The sequence below is a fragment of the Cololabis saira genome, chromosome 5, assembly GCF_033807715.1.
Source record: "Cololabis saira isolate AMF1-May2022 chromosome 5, fColSai1.1, whole genome shotgun sequence".
Classification (NCBI taxonomy): Eukaryota; Metazoa; Chordata; class Actinopteri; order Beloniformes; family Belonidae; genus Cololabis; species Cololabis saira.
In genome coordinates, this window is record NC_084591.1 from 32,866,880 (window position 1) to 32,894,132 (window position 27,253).

The following is a 27,253-nucleotide window of genomic DNA, read 5'->3' on the forward strand; positions in this document are numbered from 1 at the left end:
ATGAATCCAGAATGTATTACATTTTTGTTTTTTTAATTGCATTACAGAAAATAAAGAACTTTATCACAATATTCACATTTTCTGAGACAGTCCTGTATAGTCCAAAACACAACAAAAGCACAAATGAAGACGTGAAACATGTAAACAGCATGCGTGATGGAAAGTGAAGGGGAGAATGAAAAACAGAAGAGACCAATCAATGACCCCCCCCCCCCCGATGATCACAGCCCGCAGACCCCGAAGGGACAGAGAGAGGACAGCGTACCCGACGAGGAGTCGGAGGATTTTAGAGCAAAAGACCAACCATCAGGGGTCATAGACGCACAGTGAGGTAAGCGCAGCTCCACCGGCTTCAGGAACTTGAGTCCGTGGGGGCCACACATCACCAGCGGACTGAGCAGCGTCTCTCCTGCAGGGAAACACCGTTAAGTCCACTAAACACGCGCCACATTAAAGCCACTGCAGAGGATCACCTGCTGCCGGGGAGACTGAACCGTTACCTGGCTCACCAGGTGAGTAAATAACCCCCCTACCTGCTGCTGGCAGGTTTATTTACCTTAAATCAGCTCGCGACTCTTTTACAACAGAGATCCTCCCAAGTGTGACGCCCCCCCACCCCCCCCAGCTCTTCATACGGGGAACCGCACACGAGCCCTGGTGCACCTCAGTCCCGGACACCTGCACGGCGCTGAGCCACTGACCTTTCTCCTTGTCGAGGGGGGGCAGGATGCTGTTGTCGCGGCACACCTTGAAGTAAATCTCCTGCTCCACGCTCTCGGGGATGGCCCCCTGGGGGATGATGATGCTGACGCCCGTCTCGATGGAGCTCAGCACCCCCCCGTTGCAGTTGAAGACTCCCCGAGCCGTGGCCACCACCGTGTGCCCTTCGTCCTCCTCGTCATCGTCCAGCGCGCTGGGACTGGGGGACAGAAGCAGACGGGTCAATCCCAATACACCCCCTACTTTCTACCACTAGCCCTAAAAATGAAGCCACAGGCGTAGGGCCCTTGTAATCTTCCCTAGGGATTGGGACACCACTTGCTACGTCACTGCGTGGTTTACGTTCGGGTACGTAAGCGACTGCGTAGTTACGTTTGCACATACGTCACACCATATCAGGAAGCCGAGAGCTAAAAGCTGTTTTAATTTCCACTGTAGCGCTGTTAATATGCCACTTTATTAAAGGAGCATGAGGCAGGATTTATGAAAAATATTCGTATACGTTTTAAGTTTTCTAGTAATAATGTCAGATGAAGCGTTCCAAACCCAAAAGAATGTTTCCTCTAGTGTATCTCTCCGTTGCCTTGAACAGGCTGTGTGCTGCAAAATGTGCTGCAATTCGGGCCCGAATTTCCCGCGCTGGGCTGCGGATGTGACGTCACATGACGCTGCATGCACGTTCTCGGCGGCGCACGAGTAAACATTGGATACGCGTTTGAGTCATGGAGGCAGCTTCAACTTGAATTGGGACTGAAAACAGATGCTGACATGGCTCATTTCCTACTGACCAGGTAAGATAACATTGTAAGTCATATTTAGAGCTTGATTTGAAAATCACATGTGATTACACACGCGCTCCCGTGCCGGCTTCGCTGTTGGCTGCAGGAAACCGGAAGGTCGTCGGGGTGCTAATGAGTCTCATTTCTTATTCTTGCCTCAAGCTCCTTTAAGTTTTAATATTTTTTCAGGCGTATCCAAATAACGCCTGTTAAGAAATTTTCTCCGATGTTTTCGGGGGATGAGCAGAGCCGCTGGGTCGGGAGCTGATTTATGGTTCCACGTTACACCAACGCAGAGCCTACGGCGTACGTTACGCGGTGACGCACGCCATACGCCGTACCCTACGCCGTAGGCTCTGCGTTGGTGTAACGTGGAACCATAAATCAGCCTTTATTCTGGGGAGATCTGAAGATACAACGCAACAACGACCAAGCGAGTGATTATGTACATTCACTGAGTGAATATTATGAAAGTAAAATATATATTTCTCCCTAGAAATGTAATCAAAACGCATTTTTATGCAGAAACTAACTCAAAATATTGACTTTATTCACTAAAAATTAGAAATGTCTGCCATGTTTTTTTGTTTGATTCAGTCCGTAAATGATGACGTAAAGCATTCTGGGAATTTTTTCTGGCCCTCGGTCGCGAAGTCATCATCTGAAATCCCTCGCTCTGAAGGGCTAGATTCATACTCCCTACCCCTCGTTATGCACACTAGCTCTACATGCAAAGAGAAATTGGGACACCACTACCCTCATGGGAACGCGCAAAATGTAGGGGTAGGGCTGAAAAGTAGGGCTAGGGGGGGATTGGGACTGGCCAGAAGTCCGTGGCGAACAACCACGCCTGGTTCTGTCCCAGCAGCTCGGAGGACTCGCTCCCCCCAGTCTCACCTCACAGGGACGGCCTTGGGAATGGCGTTGATGTTGTTGTGCTGGTACTTGGGCCTGTTGTCCACGGTGCGCGTGAAGGTGTCCAGGCCGCTGTCGTGGTCCAGGGGCTGCGGCGACAGCTGCGGCTTCCCGCTGCTGTTGCTCAGCACGCCGGCTTTACTGAGGAGCTCCGTCTTCACCTGCGTGTCGTTGGGCAGGAGGTTGTGGTTGAACTTGGGGCTCTCGAACTTGCGCTCGAAGGGCCGAGCTGCACTGGTGTAAGGCTTGGGGACGTAGCGGTTGTAGCCGGTCGGAGCCGGCCCGCCCAGCAGCTTCGGCGGGCCGGCATCGGTGCCGTTAACCGGGGACTTATCGGGGAGGCGATAGCCTCCCGGCGTGGGTTCATCCCTGCTGGCTGGTCGGAGCGCCGCCGCGTCGGGTTTAGGGTTGGGGGAGTTCAGCGGCTCCGGTACGGAGTTGGCTGGAAGGGAGTCAGAGGATGAAAGGATGAATAAAAGTCAGGGTTCATACACATTTTAACCAACAAATATCCATGACTTTTCCATGACTTGGTAGCAAGTTTCCATGACTATACATGACCCCTCAAACATCAATGTATGAATGAAATATAGTAATAAAACTATGTAAAAAGTCACGACAGTGGAGATCTAATGACAATTATGGTTTTATACAAAACAAACATTTGTTTAAACTAACACTGATATACCAGCAATATGTTGTAGTATAGTAATCTAATATTGCACATTCACAATAAAGAACAATTAACTGACGAAATTCACGAGGCATAAATGTTTCTGAGGTAACAGGGTCTGAAAAATGAATAAGCACTTTTCGAAACGAAATATTTATTGATCAATTTTAAATCTACCTTATAGGCTGTTATTACTAAATGTTATTAAGTGAGAAAAATTAATTCCATGACTTTTCCAAAACTTTTGGGGTGAACTCATGTTTCCAAAACTTTTCCAGGCCTTGAAAATGATTTTTTCAAATTCCATGACTTTTCCAGGTTTTTTCAAAACGTACGAACCCTGAAAAGTCTACGCCACTGCAGCGGACACAGACTGGGTCTGACTGAAATATGACAGGACCAACTGTTGGTGAAGCTTACCGTCACCGGGGCCCAGTTTGGGCAGCTGACTGGGGGGGACGGCGGGCGGTGGGGGGCCGTATTGTGTTGAAGGACTGATTTGGGGCAGAGGTTCGTATCTCTTCTCCACCGGACTCACCTTCTCCAGGGACTCAACCCTGTAACAACCAAAGAAAGGAAGTAGTTAACCCGACAGCTCTGTTCCCCGGTGGCGTCCGCGGCGCCGTGCAGCGGTACCTGTTGTAGGGGTAGGACAGCTGAGCTGGTTTGGACAGATCATGGAAGCGGTTGATGCCGGGGCCGGGTTGGCCCATGGCCTTGCTGTCAAAGCTACGGCGATCGAAGTAGGACAGCTGCTTCCTGTAGTACTCCTCGTCCTCGTCGGGGTCGTAGTGGTTGGACCGGACCACATCCTCCGAGGGTTTGGTGTGAGGCTTCTGTGGCTCAGGAACCCTGAAGAGAAACGGCGAGAGGACAAGTAGAACAGCTGCACACGTCCAGACCGCTGGACCGACTCCAGCAGCACCTCAGTGTTGACGCTGCACACCGCGTGGCTCGTTGAATACGCGTCTACACAAGCATCCCAGGGTACCCGTGAACCGGTGATGCGGGCTCTGTAACACCAGCTTGTCTTATCGCTGGGTCGCTTGAATCTTTTTTTTTTTGTAACTTATTTTTTATTCAAATTTTCTTTCAACAATTACAGTGTCAGGGTAAATCAGACATGCATAGTTAAGCACTCATCCTTATATCAATGTCCTTGTTGTTCAGTAGCAATGGAGGACACCTCTTCTCGTCTTCTGTAATCAGTCCATTTTTCACATTTATGCTCGAATTGTGTCTTTTGTAGTCTCAGTTTGTGTGTAATTTTCTCCATTACAAAAATCTCTTCCACAGTCACATCCACTGCTCCTCAGTCGGAGGGTCTACTTTGTACCACATTCTGGTAATTGTTTTTTTACTAGCTGACAGCAATACTTTGACAAGGTACTCATCTTCTTTCTGTATTGTATCTTGTGTTAAGTTCCCCAGGTAAAGTATCTTACATGTTTTTGGTATCTCATACCCTATTATCTTTTGTAAACCCCTCCATATTTTGTCTCAGTATCCTTTTAACTTTTGACAGGACCAGAATATGTGTGTATGGTCAGCAACTCTCCAGCACGGCTGCTGAGTAGACACCGCCCCTTTCTTAATCTTTGGGGTAATAAAAAATCTGACCATATTCTTCCAGTTGAATTCTCTCCAGATCCTGGAGCTAGTGGACGTGCACTGTGTTCTACAGATATTACACCACTTTTCCTCTGTTATTTGTTCTTTTAATTTCATTTCCCATTTTTTATTTGATATAAAGGAAGAAGACTTTCTACATCACAAACTTTTATAAAAGGACTGAGATTACTCTGCATTTTTTACCTTCATAAGCTCTCTGAAATACCTCAACAACCTCACTTTCCGTGTCAGTTTTTATCTCTTGAATTGTTTTTTTTTTTTTAAATACTTTATTTATTCATTTTCAAAACGTTTTCAAACAATCCAGGTACATAATAACCTGAACAATTACCCCTTTCATCCCACCCCCCTCCCCCAAAACAGGCTAGGGAAGAAAGAAAGAAAGAAAAAAAAAAAAAAAAGACAAAAAAAACAAACAAACAGAGAAAGCTGTACTCTACAGTGTAACAACAGTTTCTGTGGCAATCTGCAACTATTTAAAATTTCACTTTGAGAAATTACAGACAGATGAATATTCAGACAAGGTCATGAAATCGAGGGGTCATGAAGGTCCTCTCCGCTGTATAATATGATCGAGGAATGGTTGCCATATCTGATGGAACCTCTCTGATTTTCCTGACAACTCAAATCTGATTTTTTCTATGTATAAAGTATTTGAGAGCTCCGTGAGCCAGGCTTCAAAGCTCGGTGATGTTTCTTTGTTCCAAACTTTGAGAATCATTTTCTTTGCAATAACCATCCCATACTGTATTGACAGAGCCTCCCAGTGGTTAAGAGTATCAAGCTGGTGGGACCAGCCAAGGATGCCGGTCTCTGGGTCTGGCAGAAGATCATGTTCATAAACCTCGGAGTAAAAGTAAAAAACTTCATGCCAAAATCTACCAAGTTTGTTGCAAAACCAAAGCATATGTGCCAGCGTACCATCAGACTGTTTACATTTTACACATAACGGTGAAGTAGATGGAAAGAAAGAATGCAGTTTAACATGTGAATAATGGAGTCTATGTATAACCTTATATTGTATTAGCTGGTGCCTTGAATTGATTGAGCATGTGTGTATGCTATGAAGACATTTACGCCATGCATCCTCCGAGATGGTTGTGCCTATTTCCCTCTCCCAGCACTCTCTCAGATGTTGAGTACTTGGAGCAGTTTGAGCTGCAAACAAATTTACAAACATGGACACAAGCTTTTTGGTCTCAGGTACCTTTGCTAAATGGGAGTAGACTTCGTCTGGTGGATTATAAGTTTCAAAATTTACAATGTTTGCTCTAGCATAGTTCCTGACCTGCAGGTACCTGAAAAAATGAGACGGTTGTAAATCAAATTTCCTTTTGAGTTGGTCAAATGAGGCAAAAACATTGTCAATGTACAAGTCTCTCAAAATGGTCAGGCCTTTTTCTTTCCAGATAGAAAAAACAGAATCTGACTGGGAGGGGAGAAATGCATGATTATGACAAATGGGGGCAAAAATAGAAGTGTTTGTCAGGCAAAATGTTTTTTTAATCTGGTACCACACCTTTAAAGAATGTTCTACTATACGTCCAGTCCCTTTAAATGGCCCAGGATTTCTCTTAGCTGTATTGAGTAGTGCTGAGAGGGAGGTACCAGTGGTCTCCTGTTCCATAGCCAGCCATGGTGGGGTAGTATCATTAGGTTCTACTGGGTAAGCTTGCTGCCAATACACCAGTGCTCGTGCATTAGCTGCCCAATAATAATGTTGGAATAAAGGGAGCGTTAGCCCACCCAAGTCCTTTGACTTGCAAAGGTGCTTCTTATTTATACGATGCGATTTGTATCCCCAAACGAAAGGCATAATGATTGAGTCCAATGTTCTGAAAAACTTTTTAGACAGAAAAATGGGAACATTCTGAAATATGTATAAAAACCTAGGTAAGGTCACCATCTTTATAGCATTAATTCTGCCAATCATTGATACGGGGAGTGTTCGCCAAAATTCAATATCGATTTTGAGTTTATCAATCAAAGCCTTATAGTTTAATGTATAAAGCTGATCAAATTGTTTGGGAATTGTAGTTCCAAGATACTTCACTTGGGTGGTAACTTTTACTGGCAGATTTTTGAGAAAGTTGGGGTCTAAGTCTCCACGCAGAGGCATAAATTCACATTTCTGCCAATTTATACTATAGCCTGATAGCTTACCAAAAATTGTAATTTGATCCAGTAATGCCGGGAAGGATTTTTCGGGCTGGGATAAGAAGAGGACTACGTCATCAGCATACAACGCCATATAATGATCCAGTTTACCCAAATGTATCGGAATAATTTTCGGGTTGCATCTAATGCTTACTGCAAGGGGCTCGATGCACAGAGCAAACAGCAAAGGGCTCAGGGGGCAGCCCTGTCTAACACCACGATGCAGATTGAAAGGGTGAGATCTATCCGAGTTGGTGAGGACTGACGCAGTTGGATGCGCATAAAGCATCTCTACCCATGAGCAAAAACTTTCACCCAGACCAAATTCTCTAATTGTTGACAGCATAAATTTCCAATCCACCTGATCAAAAGCCTTGTGCGCATCCAGTGTGAGTATTGCAGATTTTGACTTATTTTGTTTGCTATATACAATATTTAATAATCTACGAACATTAAAAAAGGAGAATCTCTTGGGAATAAACCCTACCTGGTCCGGGTGTATAATGGTTGCAATATGTTTATTTAATCTATTTGCTAAAATTTTGGTGAACACTTTAAGGTCATTCCCAAGAAGAGCAATAGGCCGGTAAGATGATGGATCAGTTTGATCTTTATCTTTTTTCAATATTAAAGAGATGTTTGACCCATATAGTGAGTCTGGTAATTTCTTATTCCTTATTGATTCATTAAACATTCTCAGTAATAGAGGGGCCACATCGTCCACAAATGCTTTATAAAAGTCAATTCCAAAGCCATCCGGGCCTGGAGACTTTCCGCTCGGGAACTCCTTTACAGCTGTGACAACCTCCTGTAATGTAATTTCAGCATTGAGTTCATTTTGCGCATCACAGCCTATTTTAGGAAGCGGGAGAGAGCGCAGGAATTGGAGAATATCCTCTTCTGCTGCGGGGCTTTGAGATTTATATAGATTTTCGTAAAAGTCCCTGAAGCATTTATTTATTTCAACAGGGTCGGTAAGCATAGAGCCTGCCTGGCTTTTAATTTCGTGAATAGCCCTGCTAGCCTGCGCCCCTCGTAGCTGGCGTGAGAGAAGAGGGCCCGGTTTATCCCCCAGCTCAAATTGTTTGTGCCTCACTTTCAACAGTAAGGTGTTAATTTGTTGCGAGAGGATACTGTTATATTCATGTTTTAACTTAACAATCTCCTTCAGTAAAGGTGGAGATGGAGCATCCCTGTATTGCTTTTCAAGGAGGGTAAGCTGTGGATTTATAACTGATAACCTCTGTCTCCTCAGTTTTTTTTGTGCAGCTTCATAAGACAATACAAAACCTCTTATCACCACCTTAAAGGCCTCCCACAATGTCGAATCTGAAACCTCACCCGTATCATTAAAAGCTAAATAGTCCTTTATGGAAAGGGAGCATTTTTCCAAAAATATCTTGTCATTAAGAAGACTTGGATTGAATCGCCAATTATAGTGTGGTTTTTTCCACCCAAAGTCCATGCCTACAGAGACTGGGCTATGGTCCGAGATTAAGATGTTGTGATATTTAGATGACTTAATGATAGCTGTCAGTTTAGAGTCAATTAAAAAGTAATCAATCCTCGTGTATGTTTTGTGAACTTGTGAGAAAAAAGAATATTCTTTCTCCGTAGGATTGTGAATCCTCCAGATATCGACCAGATTAAACGACTTTATCAAATTATTTAACACAATTGTAGAGTCTGAAGGACAAATTGGGCGGGTTGAGGACCTGTCCAAAAAGGTATCCAAAACACAGTTGAAATCACCACCTGCAATCAAATTGGTTGTTGCTAGGTCAGGTATCAGCTGGAAAACACCTCGAAAAAATATCTCTTGAATTGTTTTAATAAAAACCTAACTTAAAGCACAGAGTTCGGACGGTCAATTCAGATTAATGTTCTTATTTGACTGTAAAGCACGTCTCATCCCCCTGCACCTGCCTTGAAATGGCTTCAGTCACAGCAGAGATTTCAGCGCGGCGGCGTAGCGACGTAGCTCCACTAGGTGGTGCTCAAACAGCAGCTGTTGTCCCCAGCCCGGGGTTCTGGCCCGGGTTCTGCAGTACGACTACCTACCTGTAGGTGGACTTCTCCTGCTCCAGGTTGCTGAGGGAGTTGGCCTTGAGGACCGGGCCAGGTGCACTCGCGGGCTTGGGAACATCTGCAGGCTGGAAGGAAAACAAAGATCCTCTTTAGGGATTTTATTTGACTTTAACTGACTAACAAATGGGCAGCGTGCACACGCCCACAACAGTGCCTGCCCGCCTACAAGAGAATTACCGCCCAAACAGTGTCTCGTTTTATAGTTTTCAAGGTCAAGGTTTATAGTTATGTGTGCTTTTTTCATGAATAATCTCAGAGCTGCGGAAGGAAAAGCATAGTTTGGCCCAATCCCAATACCCCCCCTACTTTCTTTCACTAGCCCTTCTTTTCTTCACTACCTCTAAAAAAGAAGGGACAGATTTTAGGGCACTTGAAATCTTCCCAGGGCCCTGTCCCAATTCTCCCCCTACCCCTACTTTTCAGCACCACCACTAATCAGGAAGCTGAGAGCCAAAAGCTGTTTTAATTTCAGCTGTAGCGCTGTTAATATGCCACTTTACTAAGTTTTAATATTTTTTCAGGCGTAAAAGTAACCGTTAAGATCCCCAACTTGTGCTCAGTTTATCCAAATAACGCCTGTTAAGAAATTTGATCCGATGTTTTCGGCGATGATGAGACCGGCCCGGAGCAGCAGCAGCAGCCGGAGTACAGACGTGATCGCCGGGTCAAGCTGCGCCGTCGTCCCGGGGAGAAACCTGCAGCTCTGTGGAGAATTACCGCTGGCTGAAATAAATCATTTAGGAAGATAAATGTTGGTTTAATAGATGAAATCTAACAGTTGTAGCTACGCCTGTTAAGAAATTTGCTCCGAAAATTTCGGGATTTCTGCCTTCCTGCCGACTTCGGGAGCTGATTTATGGGTCCGCGTTAAATCGACACAGAGGGGTATGGCGTAGGGTAGGGCGTACGTTGCGTGTCGGCGCGTAACCTATGCCGTAGGCTCTGCGTTGGTGTAACGCGGAACCATAAATCAGCCTTTATTCTGGCGAGGTTGCAAAAACGGGCAAAAAAGTGATTATGTACATTCACTGAGTGAATATTATGAAAGTAAAATATACATTTCTCGCTAGAAATGTAATCAAAACGCATTTTTATGCAGAAACTAACTCAAAATATTGATTTTATTCAATAAAAAATAAGAAATGTCCGCCATATTCTTTTTTTTTTGATTCAGTCCGCAAATGACGACGAAAAGCATTCTGGGAAATTTTTCTGTCACTAGATCAGCTAGTGTGCATCGGAAATCCCTACGTCCGTAGGGAGAGATTCATAGCAACTACACTAGTTTTCGTCACTACCCCTAGGTGCAAAGAGGAATTGGGACACCAATACCCTCACGGGAACGCGCAAAATGTAGGGTTAGGGATGAAAACGAGGGGTAGTGGTAGTATTGGCACAGGGCCTTTATCTACCAGCTGAAATCACACAGAGGGGCGTACCCTGAGCACCGACGACTCCGGCCCCTCCTTGGCCCGGTCCATGGAGACGGACCGCTTGTTCTCGAACATCTTGACCCTGTTGAGCACCGACTGCGGCTTCATGGCCGGGTCTTCGTCCGGGTCTTCCCGCGGGGGAGGAGGAAAGGACTTGGAGCTTGGGGTAACGGCAGGCTCAGCCGGGGAGGGCAGGGGCTCTGGTTTGGGAGGGGGGACCGGGGCCTCCGAGTTCATCCCGGGCTCGTGCATCCCTGGCTTGTAAGCCCGGTTGGGAGGTCCTGGCATGTAGGTGGGCCTCAGACCAGCGTCGCCGTAGTACTGCTTCGGGGGCTCCGGTGAGCGGGGGGAGTTGATGGGGAAGCTGTGGGATTCTGCCTCGTAAGGAGAACGGGCGTCGTAGCCTGCTGGGGGCGGGGGAGGGGGCTCGTCATAGCGGATGGGTGCAGGTTTCCCGTGGCGTGGTCGGCCGTCATAACCCACCGGCGGGGCCTCGTTGTACCGGGGCTGAGGGGGACTGTAGTCCCGCCCCGGCCCGTCCTCGTACGGGGACCGGGGGCTGTAGCCCTGGTGGGCCGGCTGGTAGCCCGGAGACTGGGAGCACGGGGTCTGCTGCTCGTAGGGCGGCCACTGCTCGCTGTAGTGAGGCACACGGTTGTCGTAGTGCAGGTGGGACTCGGGGGTGTGAGGCTTTGGTTCGGTGTAGCCGCCTCCATCGTATCCGTAAGGCGGATGGTCGTAGTCGCGGTATGGCTGTTTGTCCTGATACAGCGGCTGGTGGGTGTAGCTCAGAGACTGCTTCAGGCCGTGGTGGATCCGCACCGGGTCCTCCACGTTGTACAGGTCTTTCTTGTACATCTGTGAAGAAACGTGGGAAAGGGGATGAGTCCCTGAAAAGAACAGGTGGAGCTCTGAACAAAAGGTTGAAGGCCAGAAAGCAGCCAATGAAACGTCGTTCCCCAGAACCAGAATAAAGTCATATTCAAGGAAAATAAAATGAAACCTCGAGGAACTGACGTAGAAAACATCAGAAACGTCTTCTCCAATAATGAAAGTAGCATCAAGTCAGGTATCAAGCAGATCTGAGTTCCTGCTCTCAGGAACGTGCCTGAATGCCGTTTGACAGGACGCCTTTCAAGAATGATCGGAGCCGTTTACACATTAATGACCTCAGTCACGGGCGACTAAGCAATTTGTACATTACTGAAAGGCTTCATCTCAAACATATGATGTGTAGCCTGAAGACAGCAAGTCCAGCTCCGGGACCTCATCAAACAATCGGGTTTTGTCCGCATCGACTGCGCAGCAGACCCAATGCAGTGAGCTAGGGCTGGGCGATATATCGAGATTTTAATATATATCGATATATTTTCAAACGCGATATGGTACGAGACAATATCGTTTATTAAAAAATAAAAAAATTTAAATTATGATTTTGATATAGCTTATTTTGTGACAAATCGACTTGAATGTTTTATTTGAGATTTGCAACCTTTTGCACCAATTGTCAACCTCAGTGGAAAAGTCTGTCTACATTGTATTAATTGCACAGTGTATTTTAATTTAATTGTTATGCAGGAAAGGGATATTTTTTTTATCTTATTCAAGAAGCATTTTTATTCTATATATGCAGGCAGTTTATTTTTATTTCTTTTGTTTTATACATGTTGATATTGTGCAGACCTCTGTTAATAAAGGAACCTGTGTGACATTTGGCACGAGGCTTTGTATTAAAACTGACTGTTTTTTTAAGGGTTTGCCTCAGAAAAAAATGAAGCTAACAGAGATGCTATCCTATAATGCTTTGGGGGAAACCCCAATTATGGCACAGAAAAAATATCGATATATATCGAGTATCGCCATTCAGCTAGAAAATATCGAGATATGACTTTTGGTCCATATCGCCCAGCCCTACAGTGAGCTGATGCGCATTTGTTTTTCCATGGAGGTAATTATTATTATTATTATTATTCAAAAGTACTGTCTGCAGGTTAGCGTTCATCATGCAATAAACATTCAGTTTGCATCTAATGTGACGTCGAACTACGGCACTACAGACGGACGGCACATCCACCCAGAACAATGCTGCTACCAGTCATCTACAGAGGACAGTTGAAGCTGAAAGAACCCAAAAACATCAGGAGCCATGCAAAGGAAGTCAAAGGCAACAAGTAGGGCTGGTTGTGGACTTTCTTCACCCCGGTCAGAGACCCAGACGTACTGGCCCCTCTGGTCTCCCAGCCCACTGTGCTGCATGTGCACGGGTGTGTCACACATTTTGGGCACACAGTGGGCTCCGTGCGTCACACAGTGAGGCCATGACATGCAGAGAGCGAGTGGAAAGCACGTGTGAGAAGACAGGCAGTTAAAACAGCAGGCTGGGGGCCCAGGCCCCGGTCCGAGTGCTTGGTGAAACAGGAGGTACCTTTGGTTCTGGACCGGGCAGTCCAGATGGGTTGGGTTCATGTGGTGGTGGTGGAGGTGGTGGTAGGGGCTGATTAAGCTCAGGGGTGGGGCTAAGGGAGTCAGCCTGAGGAGCTGCGGCTACAGGGGGCGGCTGCTCGCTAGCAGGGCTCCCAGAACACGAGGGCAAAGCAGCCTCGCCTTGCTGTGAAGCATCGTTAGGAGACATTTACAACACACAGGACATCTAACCCAACACCATGACTCTCTTCCTCACCCTGACCCACAAGTACTGGTGCTTTACTCCAGCTAAAGCTGCTTAAACGTGCTTAAAGAATAATAAACATCAACATACGACAGCGCTGGTTCTGCTGCTCTGACATAAACTTTCAGCGACCGTATTTTCTGGACTATAAGCCGCTACTTTTTTCATAGGTTTTCAACCGTGCGGCTTATACAAAGGTGCAGCTATTCTGTGGATTTTTCTTCCATCACTCGGGGCGCTCTAACCGGAATTAGAATCAAAACTAATACAAAATAAATGCAAAGAAGAATACGCTTCTTCTTCTTTAGCAGATAGAAGTAGAAGCAGATTTCAAACAGATAAATAGATAAATAAATACGGGTTATTTTCTCTTGGTTCTGTCCTGTTTTAATCAGCAAAGTTGCTGCCGTGTTAAAAGACACTGTTAGGAAAGATCTATTTAGATTAGGGCTGGGACTCGATTAAAAAAATTAATCAAATTAATTACAGGCTTTGTAATTAATTAATCGCAATTGGATCGCATATCAATTTTAGACCTGAGAACAATGAGATTTCCTTTTTTTGTTTGTTTCAAATGGATTTTTGTATACGAGTGAATGATTGACTAGTGAAAACATGTTCAATTTATGAGACAGTTTATTTTTATCAAGGTGGTGCTTCACCAAGAACAAATCAGTGCAATTTGCAGTAAATTAAATATATGCAGTATGCACATTGAATGAGACAGGTAGCCTATAGTCAAGGACCTTCTACTTCTACAAAATACTTTCAACTGTTTCAAGTACATTCCACAACATGGAAACACTTTAGAAAACGAAGCACGCTTCCATCCATCCGTGTTTTAAAACAAAATTTCCCATCCACGGGACCAACCAGACCCTTTTCGTCTGCGACTTCATTCATCTTTAACGTGTGTGGTAACAACTTAGCTTGTGTTATGACGACGGCGGCACTTCACTGTAACACTAATGCACGTTGGTTGACGAACCTTGAGAGAGAGAGTTGTAAAACGCTTTGATCTCGCCGCGGAGCTTACAATGGGAGTCGACGTATGTGTCATAACTCTCTCGGTGCGTCCGAAATGCCATACTAAAAAGTATATACTAAAAAGTACACTTAAGTTCGGCACACTTTTGAGTAAATATCAGTAAATATCATTAGGGTGGAAGTATGCGATTTCGGACGCAGCCTCTCTCTCAAGGGTCTGGTTGGTTGATGCGCCGTCCGTGTGAAAGTCGTCCCGTGAGAAACGTTCCGAGTGGGAAAAACTAATGCGATTAAAATGCGCTACTTTTTTTAGCGGGCTATTTTCTCTGTAATTGATTAATTGAAATTAACGCGCTAAAGTCCCAGCCTTAATTTAGATACATACATGTACATAATTTACAGTTCAAAATCGTTCAGTACATGTAGTAAATATCTAATCTAACATCATAAGTATCTGTGGCTTGCATATCTTTTTTTTAAAATAGAGCGGATGCGGCTTATAGTCCAGAAAATACGGTACTTATCAATGTTTGACAGCTGTTTCAGTGCCAGTCGGGAACCTTACCTGCTGCGGAGCGGCCAGCTTGAACCCGGCCGGGTCTATCCGGCTAGCCGGGTCGGGCTGCACGGGGTGCTGGTATCCAGAGTACCCGGGCGTGTCCTGGATCACCGAGGGGTCTTCTCGCACGGGCTCTGAAGAGCGTGTGATGGCGGGCTCCGTGGGCAGACCCACCTCATCGTTCAGGGTTTCGTCCAGCTCCTGGTCCGTGTAGGCGCCTCCCTCCGTGTCCGTGTCCTCGTAGTCGGAGGTGTGGCGGCTGTCCGTGCTGTACATGGAGTACTCGCTGCCCGGGGCCGACAGGTAGGACAGGCGGTCGTCGTGGATGTCCAAGTCGTCCTCCGTGGTGCCGTCCGCCTGAGCAGAACAGACACGGTCACGGTTAGTTTAGTTAGTTAGTTAATATTTATTTTGGTCAATCACAAGCATAAAAATCCACAAACAAGATAACAAACATCCACAGGTTTTTCCCTGGTCAACATTGTGATTATTTTGACCGAAAAGGTCTGGGCTTGAAGCATAAAGCTTATCTTGTCCACCTTTTAACAGAATAGAATATACAAAAAGAACAAATGAAGTATCATGAGGCTACACAGAATAATAATAATAATAATAATAATAATAATAATAATAACAATGATGATGATGATGATAATAGCTTAAATAACTGTAATAATAGCAATAATAATGATAATAATAATAATAATGATAGCTCTGAAAACAGAAAGTGAAAAGATGCTAAAGAAACTGACAAAACCAATTTAGGTTTTCATTTCATCTCATGCATGTGTACATTCTTCTTTGTTTGCTTATTGTGCTTCTATATACAGGACTGTCTCAGAAAATTTGAATATTGTGATTTTCTGTAATGCAATTACAAAAAAAAAAATGTCATACATTCTGGATTCATTACAAATCAACTGAAATATTGCAAGCCTTTTATTATTTTAATATTGCTGATCAAGGCTTACAGCTTAAGAAAACTCAAATATCCTATCACAAAAATGTAGAATATTCTGGGATTCTTAATCTTAAACTGTAAACCATAATCAGCAATATTAAAATAATAAAAGGCTTGCAATATTTCAGTTGATTTGTAATGAATCCAGAATGTATGACTTTTTTTTTTTTTTTTTTTTTTTATAAATTGCATTACAGAAAATAAAGAACTTTATCACAATATTCAAATTTTCTGAGTAAGTCCTGTATGTGTCCATTACATTTGTTTTGAATAATATCTTGTATGCTTTTATTGAGTTTGCTAATTTAAGGTCGTTGTCTAATGAGTTCCACAGTTCTACTCTTAAAACGGATATACATCTGCCCTTTGTATTTGTTCTTATTGCTGTTGTCTCAAACAGGTCTAAAAGGTCACGGTAAACGGGACCAGACGCCGTCCAGCCGGCTCCACCCACCTTGCCCTCCGACACCCACACCAGCTGGTTCTGCTGCTGCTGAATCGTTTCCTTCAGGGCTCCGTACCAGCCGTCATTCATGTTGTTCAGGTTGATGGTCGCTGGAAAACAAGTGTGCATCAACACTTCACGGGGAATAAAAATGTGTAAAACAGGCGATTTACCTCTTTAATTGAGGCTGTTTTAACAGAGTCTGGCTACTTACTAGTGAACAGGTGGTGATTATTCTTCCTCAGTTTAATGGCTCGCTCATAAAGCTTCCTGGCGCTCTTCCTGGACTCCGGACAAAGTCTCGTCCTCATGTTCTTCACTCCCTGTTTGTTATCGGGATTCAGGAAGACGACAATCGGGTACCACTGAGCATAGTTGAGCCTGTCTACGGCGTTCGGGGTGATGTCCAGCACAGCGTGTTTGTCCTTCAACGGATAACAGATGGAAACAAGCCAATGATTGAGGACCGTCCGGTTAACGGAGGGGAAACGTGCGACAGACAAACGCGTGCTCACTCTGTCGATGATCTGCTTGATGGTGTGGAGACGGATTATTCCTGAACTGCGCTGGTCTGTTCCTGCGTCTCTCGGCTCGCTCTCTGGGAAGGAAAAGGGGAGACATTCAGCAGGTTTCTTCCTCGTCTCCCTCCTCACCCTTAAATCAGCTTTCGTGCAGCTCGGGGAATCATTTCCGCAAACATACTTGCGAGCTCAAATATATCCGGCTCTTCCCGGGAGAGTTTTTCTCGAGCGACATCAGCGATGGGCCCAAAGATCACAACCGGCCGGAGGAAACCAGCTGCACACAAAGATCAGAGAGGACGTCAACCAACCCGGAAAGCTGCACCGGGACAGAAAACCTGTGACTGAGAGGTCCGGTTCCTCACCCTCTCTCAGCACAACTCTCTCGTAGGCTGGGAACTTGGTCTGGACCGGTTGGGAGGAAAGGTCCTCTCTGCTCTTCCTCAGGTTTCTCTTGGAACTGCGAAGACCACGGAACCTCCAGAAGTCGGCCCGGTCGCCGCCCGCCGTCTTGGGCAGCGTGTACTGGACGCTGGACAGCTGTTCAGCCCTGGTGACCCGGACACAGACAGCTCGTCACGTAAAGCTCTTGGACACAAAACTAATACGACTACGGCTCAGGGTAGGAGGCGGTCACTAGGGCTGGGGATCCATTCAAATGTCAAGAATCGATTCGGTTCCGATTCTTAAGATTCAGAATCGATTATCAAGATTTGATTCGATCCGATTCGATTCCGATATTGATTTGGGTTAGTGTTATTAAAACAGTTTTTTGAGCTGTTGCATGAATTATATGACTGTATTTATGCAAAATATGAATACTAGTATTATATTGAGATTAAACAGCAAGTATTGGCAGCTAATGATGCTGTAAGGACCAATCAGCTCCCAGAATGCTGATAGAATTGCTTTCAGAAACATCGTGTGGGTCAGAATTATCAAACAGATCCAGGGAGGAAACAGAGACGTATGAAACCGTTTTTAATTTTTCCCACATTCCGTTTTTATTTGTTCCACTTTCGGTCTATTTTGGTTTTTAATTTTTGAGAATTTGGTTTTTAGCATTTTTTGCAAATGTAACGCCAAGACACTATATAAAGTAATGAAATATAGACAATTTATGCAATTATAACACTTTAATGTTTTCATACCTTTAAACATATTTAAAGGCAAAAACATGGCACCAGTTATTCTTGTGTCCAACAAAACATTCCTTTTTTGGGGATAAACAAAAAAATAACCAAAAGTTATAAGGTAATGATGAAAAAAAATACATAAATAAATAAAAGAAAATAACCCCCCCCCCCAAAAAAAATAAAAAAATCGATCTTTAGACATATGAATCGATTTTTAGGAATTAATATGAGAATCGATTTAGAATTGGGAAATCGATTTTTTCAACACAGGCCTAGCGGTCACCTGTTTTTGTTGGGGATGATGCCTCTCTCCACCTCCTGGTGGTTCTTGCCGATGCGGATGGCCAGCCAGGAGCCCAACTTGCCGTTGTAGAGGGTGTCCACGACACGAAACACCTCCCCCTTGTTAAAACTCAGCCCGTATGGGGATTCTTTCTCATATTCAAAGTGCGTCCGGATGTAGAAGGAGTCCCCAACGTCCGACTCCACGATCCGCCGGTACACTGAACCAGAGAGAGCAGGAGGTCGTCAACGCCGGACCGGCTCAGAGAAATAAAATGCTGCATTTTGACTTTATTAACTGGATTTACCGTCTTTCTTCTTCTGGGCCAGAATGGTGACCTCCTCACCCTTAGGAAGGTCCAGGAGGAATAGCACCGCCTCCTCTCGAATTATGTTTGCAAAATCAACATTATTTACCTAAAAGTTGGGAAAACAAGTGTCCATTCAATGCTTTGTTTACGACAATATCTCTGTGTGGACCGAGCCGATCCTTGTCGTTCAGGGGGGGCGTGACTCTTTAATTAACGGTGTAAATAGTTCTCTCTGTGATCAGGATTACCTGGACAACTGCAGGTTTTACTGGGCGGTTGGAGAAAAGAACAGGCGGTGCAAACAGAGAGATATACGACTGTAGGGGAACGGGACAAATGTAGTGGGAGGAAACGGCGTTTGTGTTGTCTTGCTAAGAGACCAGCGTGATGACACAGGAATTACAGCCGCTGTGTAAAGCCATTAACTAAAAGAGGGAAGGTTTGAGGATGTGCCGCCTGTAAAAGATGGCAGTTTACACAATCAGGTGTCCTTTGTTAAAACAAAACGGGTGAATGATAAAAAAAGAAAGTAAAGCGGCTTTACATTTTGAGGATTTGTTTGGAAAATGAATTGTTTGTAGTTTCTCACCCTGAGAATTTGGTCGCCCTCCTCCAGGCCTTCCTTAGCAGCCGGGCTGTCCTCCAGCACCCCGGCCACGAAGATGCCCACATCGTTCCCTCCAGCCAACCGCAGACCCACGCTCTCCCCCTTCTTGAACTTCACCAGCTTCATGCTTGGCCTGTGGGTCAGAACAACTATGAAACCCGTGTCCTCTGATGGGACACCATTTGACCCCTGAGTGCCGGCCGGCATTGGTGCGTCTAGTAAGGGTGTAACAATATATGGTGCCACGAAATTTCGCGATACAAAAACGTCACGATACGTGTCGTGGAGGTGACAAACTGTAGTGCGATATTGGATTATTACTATTAATAGCCTATATTGTGTTGACTAGTAACGGCCAGTGTATTGGAGCCGACCGCGCCTCGACCCGCGGACCAAAATCTTCCTCCGCTCAGAAGAAACTAGTACCGTTTTGCGTCCCGATCACGGGACTCTTGCAGGGTTTTGAGCTCTGAACTTTTACTTTTGTAAGGCTGTAGAGTTAAGCCTTACCTTATTAAATTAAACCTTTTTGGGGTGGTGAGTAGGATAAACACGGGGACAACTTCTGCTGAGTTCCAGTGTACTTTAATGTCCCTCAACAGCGTAGGATTTTAGAACATCAACACAGCACCTAGTGCCGTACTGTGGCGTATCACTCCGCCCAATCTAAAACAGACTAATCACTACAGATAAACTGACTAGTGTCATTATAGTCCCTGATTTACATCAGAATATAAAGAATATATTTATAAAATAATGAACCCTGAATTACCAAAATAACCTTCTTAACAAAAATAAATCTCCTCTTACACTTATAAGGTGAGCATGAATCAATCTTTTTTATGATGTAAAATTGTATGTATTTATTTACTTTTATTTATTTATTTAATTTTAGTTGTTAAATTTCTGGAAAAGAAAAAAGTCAAATCATACATGAGAGAAACTATTTAGTTTGTGGCAAAATATTTGTACTTGTATGAAACTGAAGATGCATAATGCAAAACTGACATTTACTTTTAGTTCAGTTTGTGGAAAATGGTTGGCCTGGCTTCCTCTTTAAAACTTAAACAGTTATAAAGCATTACAAACTGTAACAATAGGGCAAACACACAGCATTGTTTTGTATTTTGTGTCTTTCAAATAAAAGACAATTTTTTCCAGTCATATGTTCCTCATTCAAGGTTGTTAAAAAAAATACTGCTATAATATCGTATCGTTATCGTGACCTCAATATCGTGTATTGTATCGTGAGATTAGTGCATCGTTACACCCCTAGCGTCTAGACAACACGTGCAGTAGATTTTTATATAACAACAGAAAACTTATCATCACATCATTGAACTTGGGAAAAAAAAACTCACACACATAAGGGATCGTGTATTGAGATCTGCTGCCAGCATACGCACAAAAGCTTTTTAAAAATGGTCTAAAAATGTACTTAACAATATACTTTAGGAAAGCCTTACTGATACCTTAGGATACTGTCATCATGGGCAGCGCTTGGCACTGGGGCATCGGAGGGACTGACTGGCAAGTCCACATCCGGCTGTCCGGGCTGAGCGTACACGGGTTTGGGCTCTGAAAATGAAATAAATCACAGATGGACTCATGGTGTAAATGAACGCAGATAATGCAACATTTGCCTCCGAAGTGGTGAATCACGGGAAGCCATTAATTCCCATGGGAACCTCCATAATCCCAGACAAAGTCGTTAAACTCCTCCTTCCATTGTTTTTCTGAGCTTTTTTTGCCTTTAAGGATAGCACGCATGAGTACAGCGCAGATAATTAGAAGGCTTTTCAGTTGTGATGTAACGTTGGTACGTATTAAAGTTGTCGCCTTGCAACATGTTACAGTTGTGGCGTTGCTACATGTTAGTGGTGGCGTCGCTACGTGTTAAAATGGTGGCGTCGCTACGTGTTAAAGTGGTGGCGTCGCTACGTGTTAAAGTGGTGGCGTCGCTACGTGTTAAAGTGGTGGCGTCGCTATGTGTTAAAGTGGTGGCGTCGCTACGTATTAAAGTGGTGGCGTCGCTATGTGTTAAAGTGGTGGCGTCACTACGTGTTAAAGTGGTGGCGTCACTACGTGTTAGTGGTGGCATCGCTACGTGTTAGTGGTGGCGTCGCTACGTGTTAAAGTGGTGGCGTCGCTACGTGTTAAAGTGGTGGCGTCGCTACGTGTTAGTGGTGGCGTCGCTACGTATTAAAGTGGTGGCGTCGCTACGTGTTAGTGGTGGCGTCGCTACGTGTTAAAGTGGTGGCGTCGCTACGTGTTAAAGTGGTGGCGTCACTACGTGTTAAAGTGGTGGCGTCGCTACGTGTTAAAGTGGTGGCGTCGCTACGTGTTAAAGTGGTGGCGTCGCTACGTGTTAGTGGTGGCGTCGCTACGTATTAAAGTGGTGGCGTCGCTACGTGTTAAAGTGGTAGCGTCGCTACGTATTAAAGTGGTGGCGTCGCTACGTGTTAGTGGTGGCGTCGCTACGTGTTAGTGGTGGCGTCGCTACGTGTTAAAGTGGTGGCGTCGCTACGTGTTAAAGTGGTGGCGTCGCTACGTGTTAAAGTGGTGGCGTCGCTACGTGTTAAAGTGGTGGCGTCGCTACGTGTTAAAGTGGTGGCGTCGCTACGTGTTAAAGTGGTGGCGTCGCTACGTGTTAAAGTGGTGGCGTCGCTACGTGTTAAAGTGGTGGCGTCGCTACGTGTTAAAGTGGTGGCGTCGCTACGTGTTAGTGGTGGCGTCGCTACGTGTTAGTGGTGGCGTCGCTACGTATTAAAGTGGTGGCGTCGCTACGTGTTAAAGTGGTAGCGTCTCTACGTATTAAAGTGGTGGCGTCGCTACGTGTTAGTGGTGGTGTCGCTACGTGTTAGTGGTGGTGTCGCTACGTGTTAGTGGTGGCGTCGCTACGTGTTAGTGGTGGCGTCGCTACGTGTTAGTGGTGGCGTCGCTACGTGTTAGTGGTGGCGTCGCTACGTGTTAAAGTGGTGGCGTCGCTACGTGTTAAAGTGGTGGCGTCGCTACGTGTTAAAGTTGTGGCGTCGCTACGTGTTAAAGTTGTGGCGTCGCTACGTGTTAGTGGTGGCGTCGCTACGTGTTAAAGTGGTGGCGTCGCTACGTGTTAAAGTGGTGGCGTCTCTACGTGTTAAAGTGGTGGCGTCTCTACGTGTTAGTGGTGGCGTCGCTACGTGTTAGTGGTGGCGTTGCTACGTGTTAAAGTTGTGGCGTCTCTACGTGTTAGTGGTGGCGTCGCTACGTGTTAAAGTGGTGGCGTCTCTACGTGTTAGTGGTGGCGTCGCTACGTGTTAGTGGTGGCGTTGCTACGTGTTAAAGTTGTGGCGTCGCTACGTGTTAAAGTTGTGGCATCGCTACGTGTTAAAGTTGTGGCGTCGCTAGGGATGGGAATCGAGAACCGGTTCTTGTTGAGAACCGGTTCCCAGTGTTTCAATTCCTTGGAATTGTTTGCCTTTTTCACAAACGATTCCCTTATCGATTCCAGTCGGCGCATTCGCGCCCAGCAGGAAAACACGGAGACAAAGCGGCATAAACGCTCGAAAGTTTGGTTACATTTTACCAAAAAGGATGAAAACAAGGCGACAATACTTGCAATGTGGACAACAAAGGTGGGGAACTGTTAGGACTCGGCCGGCTGATCCGCTGGGAGCGCGGAGTCAGCCTGCATGTCGTAAGGCTGATTTATGGTTCCGCGTTACACCAACGCAGAGCCTATGGCGTAGGGTACGCGGCGACACGCACCGTACGGCGTACCCTATGCCGTAGGCACTGCGTCGATTTAATGCAGAACCATAATTCATGCTTTAGAAGAACTGCGCTCCGGCGGAGACAGCGGAGCGCGCTCCTGACACAGCTGCAGTTCGTCCGCTCATCTATGGGAGAAGTTAAAGCCGCTAGCTTCTCCTTTCATCAAGGCAGGGAAGACAATCAGGCCAGAATAGATGAATGACATAAGTTGACTAAGTTTGTGGCGTTGAACATGTTACTGGACATTCTTGTGTAATTGCCACAAAATAAATTTGTTGTATTTAGTTAATTTCTACAGAAGAATATTTATTTTATTATTATTATTATTTTATATTAAATACATATTTTATATTACAAATTTGTTCAAAGATATAAAACAAAGTTGATACTAAAATTGTTTGTTCTCCTTTTTTCCAAATGAGAATCGATAAAGAATCGAATCGTTAAGCAGAATCGAAAATGGAATCGGAATCGGAAAAATCTTATCAATTCCCATCCCTAGGCGTCGCTACGTGTTAGTGGTGGCGTCGCTACGTGTTAAATTCGTGGCGTCGCTAAGTGTTAAAGTGGTGGCGTCGCTACGTGTTAAAGTGGTGGCGTCGCTACGTGTTAAAGTGGTGGCGTTGCTACGTGTTAAAGTTGTACAGGTTTTGTTGTCATAAACCAGTCCCCTCATCTACTTTGTGAATCTCCGCACACACAATAAAAACGCTTTTGAACCCTCATATTAAATATGAACAGTTTTTGTGCCAATGGCAGCTTTGAGCTGGTGTTAGCGACATTAACAACCCAGCGGTAATGAGCTGTATCTTCATGACACCGAGGGACATGTCCTGCGTGTCACACGGGCTGACGAGGGCGAGTGAAAACGAAAGACGTCTTGATACTGAAGATAAATATGTACAACGATGGAAAAAGCACACTAATGAAGAAGTGCATGAAAAAGAAGGGACCGAGGCATTATAGGCGTCAAACAAGGAGCTGCGTGCACGGATACGTGTACACTCTCAGGGTGAACGTTAGCTGGGAGGACAGAGACTGCAGGCTGGTGAGGAGCGTCAGAGTCACTCAGCTCACTGGGGTTATTTTCACTAGGCTCTGGGCGATCTCAGCGAGACTCGGCAGGAGTTCGGGTTAAACTAGCTGCACTTTTAAAAAAAGGGCAAAAATAACTTGTTCAGACCAGATTCATGTCCCGCCGTAAAGCCCTTCATATTTCTGTCGCAGATGACAGGAGTCCCTGGACAAGTCTCAACACGTGTTCTCGGGTAACTGCCGATGCTGACCTGGGAGAGGCGGAAGCTTCTTCTCGTCTTTTGTCAACGCAGAATCCTTCGGTTTGGGCAGAGGGACTTCCTCCGCTAGCTTAGCTGGTGTTGAAGCCGCTTTTGAGGTCCGTTCATCGTCACGACTTCTGTGACTGTAGATGACAAAAATATACTTTTTATTTAAACCCTTTCTCCCTAAAAATGAATACATTAGATCACAAATGATGCATTCTGGGAATGCAAAGTTAGAAGGTAACACCAGGATGGACACATGCCGAATGGGGACAGGTGAAAGGTCACCGTTTTGAATTCATCCTGGGAACTAGTGAGGATCATTGCTGGAATCCAAGTGGCCAACGTGTGGTTTGTCATTTAAACAAATTAAAGAGATAAAACCTTTTCTTTTCATCCCAAGAAGCATCACAAATACTGGATGTCATGACACCACGTCAGCAACATTCATCTATGACGTGCTACCAGACAACAACAGACCTCTCTGACACGAAGTCATCACTTCTCCACGAGAGCGACGACCCTGCAGCTGAACTACCTTAAATCTGCTCTACAGGATTTACTACCAGCTACGAGCAAGTGTTATCACCATGAAATGGTGCCAAACTTACGGTATCCTCCAGCTGTTGAAGTATGAAAGAATAAAAAAGGGGTAGACAAAAGTGATTAAGTGAATTAGATCAGGACGCCATCTCCGAGCGTGAGGCGGAAACCGCACACACCGCAGAGAGCAATCTTGGCTTGCTTTTCTATTCTGACCAATTTTTTAGAATAACTTTGGTTTTCTTTCACTTGCCGGCGTTTTTTCTTGGGAAAAATGAACGCCCAGAGCGTAGGGCATACTTCCCGCGTGTGTAAACGCCCTCTGCAATGAAACCGCTGTCAATCATCAATAATCAAAAAGATGCTGTTTATTGTTCAGACTCATTGATTATTTCAGCTCTACGCTCTAACATTGACGTCTTCTCAAGTAAAGGCGGTTTATCCTGTCCGTTCTTAATCTCAATGATTATTGTACCATTTAAATAAAAACAAAGTAGCAAACATCATTAAAATGTAACCAACTTCTGGGCTGTAACATCTTCAAGTTCAAAGTGAAAACTTAAAGTCACATGACCTTACCTGCCATTGCTCATTTGTTGGGGTGAATGTCTGGAGTGGTCTGAGGGTTCGGACCGCCTGTCTGGAGAGCGGGAGCGGCTCCTGCGACGCCTGTCGTGCGATCGGTTGGAATGGTCGGATGCCATAGAATGGATATCGGAAATGTCTGACGGACGAGAGCGAAAGTTACAGACTGAACGCATGGACAGGTCCGACTGAACGACGTCCAATGCTCACCATCCCTGTCAGAGGCGTTGGCTGAAGGAATGCTGTCGTCCAGGTCGGGGATGTTCAGCAGCGTGGCCCTGTCGTCCCTCTGAACCACCATTTTTAGTTTGCCCTTTGACCTTTCTATCAGCTTCTTGGCGTCTATTAAGGAGAGGTTCTCCGTCACCGTGCCGTTAATCTGAGGGTCGGGAGAGGAGGATTTAAGACACGGGAAACTAAAACGGACAAGAAAGCAGCTGCAAACGATAACACTGGCGGTGTTTCACGCTCTTATCAACGCCACACCAAAACAAGATAAAAAAACCCAGCTTTTTTATTGTCTCACAGCTAGAAAGTCCTGGGTTCAATTCTCGCCAGGGAAGGCTGTGGGTGATGAGTGCCTGTTTACTTCCCCCATGACTTCAGCGCCCACACCCTGGGTGGGGTTGGTGAAAGGGCCTACTGTGTGGAGTTTGCATGTTCTCCCCGTGTTCCCTTGGGTAGCTAATGTGAGCTACCCTCACAAAAACATGCAACAGTCCTGGGCTATACATGCCCCCTCTGGCCAACCGGGGTGCCAGATGGGGTGGGGAGGATCTGGCTGGAATAACGTGATCCTTCCACGCGCTACGTCCGGCTGGAGAAGCCTCACTCTGTCTGGTGAAAAGAAGCGGTCTGCTCACTCCTCAGGTTAAGGAGGAGACCTGAGCTCAGTGCTGGACCCTCCTGGGGTTGGCAGAGGAGAGCAATGGGAGAAAAATAAATAAATCAAAAATCGAGAAATGGGAAGAAAATCTGGGATACAAATTTGACAAAAAAAAAGAAAAGTTTATCATGATTACATCGTAAACATTTAAAGTCATGTAAAAACAGTCAACTTTAGCCTGTAAAAGCTTCAACAAAATAAACAGAGACACGATAGAACGGAGCGACCGTTGCCACCGATGCCCATGCGACTTATCTATCCAGCGACCCCCGGCTGGCGCCTCTCTCACTTCAATTCAATTCAAATTTATTTATATAGCGTCTAATAGGGATGGGCGGTATGGACTAAAAAATGTATCCCGATCATTTCTGGCATTTATCCCGATAACGATAAAAATGACGATGAAAAAAATACCAATTCCACTCCACCTTTTTAACTATAAATCTATCACCACATTCAGCCTTTGGAGCCCCAGAAACACGTTTTCTTAGCTTATAAAATCACAAAGTAGAAAAAAATACAACTTGATAAATAAAGAAACAGGACAAATAAATAAAAGTTCACTGAAAATAAAATCCAATCAGCGATGACCTCTTCTAATGTAAATAAAATGTGCAAATTAACCTTTGGTTGGAACATGCCACAAATTGGATACTATTGCAATTTTTTTTCGTAATGGTCAAACGTTATATCAAAATGTAACAACCATTTCCTTCTGTTTTTGCAGACTCTGCATATAATAGATGATGTTTGCTCCTCGTCTCTCTTTTTAAATCCAAACCAGTTCCAGATAACGGAGCTGGAGCGTCGTTTAACAACGAGCTCCTCACTCTCAGATCCGCCTTCCGCCATGTTTGTTACAAAAAAACGTCATCAACGGGAATTTATTGTTTTTACAAATTCTTACCGTGGGGAATTTTTTTGACGATATATCGTGAACGGTAAAATATCGCCCATTCCTAGCATCTAATACAACAGATGTTGTCTCTAGACGCTTTCCAGAGGCCCAGAACATGACTGCACTTCATGAACGGCACTTCAGCGTTCATCTGAGGTGCATGAAGTCATGTTGTTCTGAGGCCCACACGTGTTCGGTCCACATGAACCGAGGCAAGATTACACCCAACTACAGCTCTGCACGGGGCGCTTAAACTGGCATGCCGTTATTCTTTCTTCTGCCATTTTTTACCCCATAAACGCAGGCACCAACCCGTTCCCACCGCCGGCACCCTCAGTGCTCTGAAGGCTGCTTCATATTCAGAACTAGTCTGGTTACCGTCTCCTGATCAAAGTAAATCATTCATTGCATTATTTAATTATAAAAAAGACCTG

General features: G+C 45.1%; 1 protein-coding gene across 14 annotated transcripts in view; it reads right to left on the minus strand.

Moving 5' to 3' along the window:
* The window catches only part of tjp1b (tight junction protein 1b), a 91,034-nt gene that overhangs the window by 2,735 nt on the left and 61,046 nt on the right, over positions 1 to 27,253 (minus strand). For 8 of the 14 annotated variants that reach the window (XM_061721618.1, XM_061721616.1, XM_061721629.1 and 5 more), the window contains 21 exons: positions 25,246 to 25,414; positions 25,030 to 25,174; positions 23,914 to 24,047; positions 20,347 to 20,452; positions 18,857 to 19,007; positions 18,265 to 18,373; positions 17,958 to 18,177; positions 16,904 to 17,088; positions 16,720 to 16,815; positions 16,533 to 16,615; positions 16,232 to 16,442; positions 16,027 to 16,127; positions 14,618 to 14,968; positions 12,823 to 13,005; positions 10,404 to 11,255; positions 8,938 to 9,029; positions 3,724 to 3,939; positions 3,508 to 3,644; positions 2,397 to 2,856; positions 702 to 919; positions 266 to 409 (listed from right to left, as the gene is read on the minus strand). In XM_061721618.1, the coding sequence (XP_061577602.1) occupies positions 266 to 409; positions 702 to 919; positions 2,397 to 2,856; positions 3,508 to 3,644; positions 3,724 to 3,939; positions 8,938 to 9,029; positions 10,404 to 11,255; positions 12,823 to 13,005; positions 14,618 to 14,968; positions 16,027 to 16,127; positions 16,232 to 16,442; positions 16,533 to 16,615; positions 16,720 to 16,815; positions 16,904 to 17,088; positions 17,958 to 18,177; positions 18,265 to 18,373; positions 18,857 to 19,007; positions 20,347 to 20,452; positions 23,914 to 24,047; positions 25,030 to 25,174; positions 25,246 to 25,414 (4,363 nt within the window). The remainder of the gene's footprint in view (positions 1 to 265; positions 410 to 701; positions 920 to 2,396; positions 2,857 to 3,507; positions 3,645 to 3,723; positions 3,940 to 8,937; positions 9,030 to 10,403; positions 11,256 to 12,822; positions 13,006 to 14,617; positions 14,969 to 16,026; positions 16,128 to 16,231; positions 16,443 to 16,532; positions 16,616 to 16,719; positions 16,816 to 16,903; positions 17,089 to 17,957; positions 18,178 to 18,264; positions 18,374 to 18,856; positions 19,008 to 20,346; positions 20,453 to 23,913; positions 24,048 to 25,029; positions 25,175 to 25,245; positions 25,415 to 27,253) is intronic. The other 6 variants (XM_061721620.1, XM_061721631.1, XM_061721619.1 and 3 more) reach the window with 5 other exon arrangements.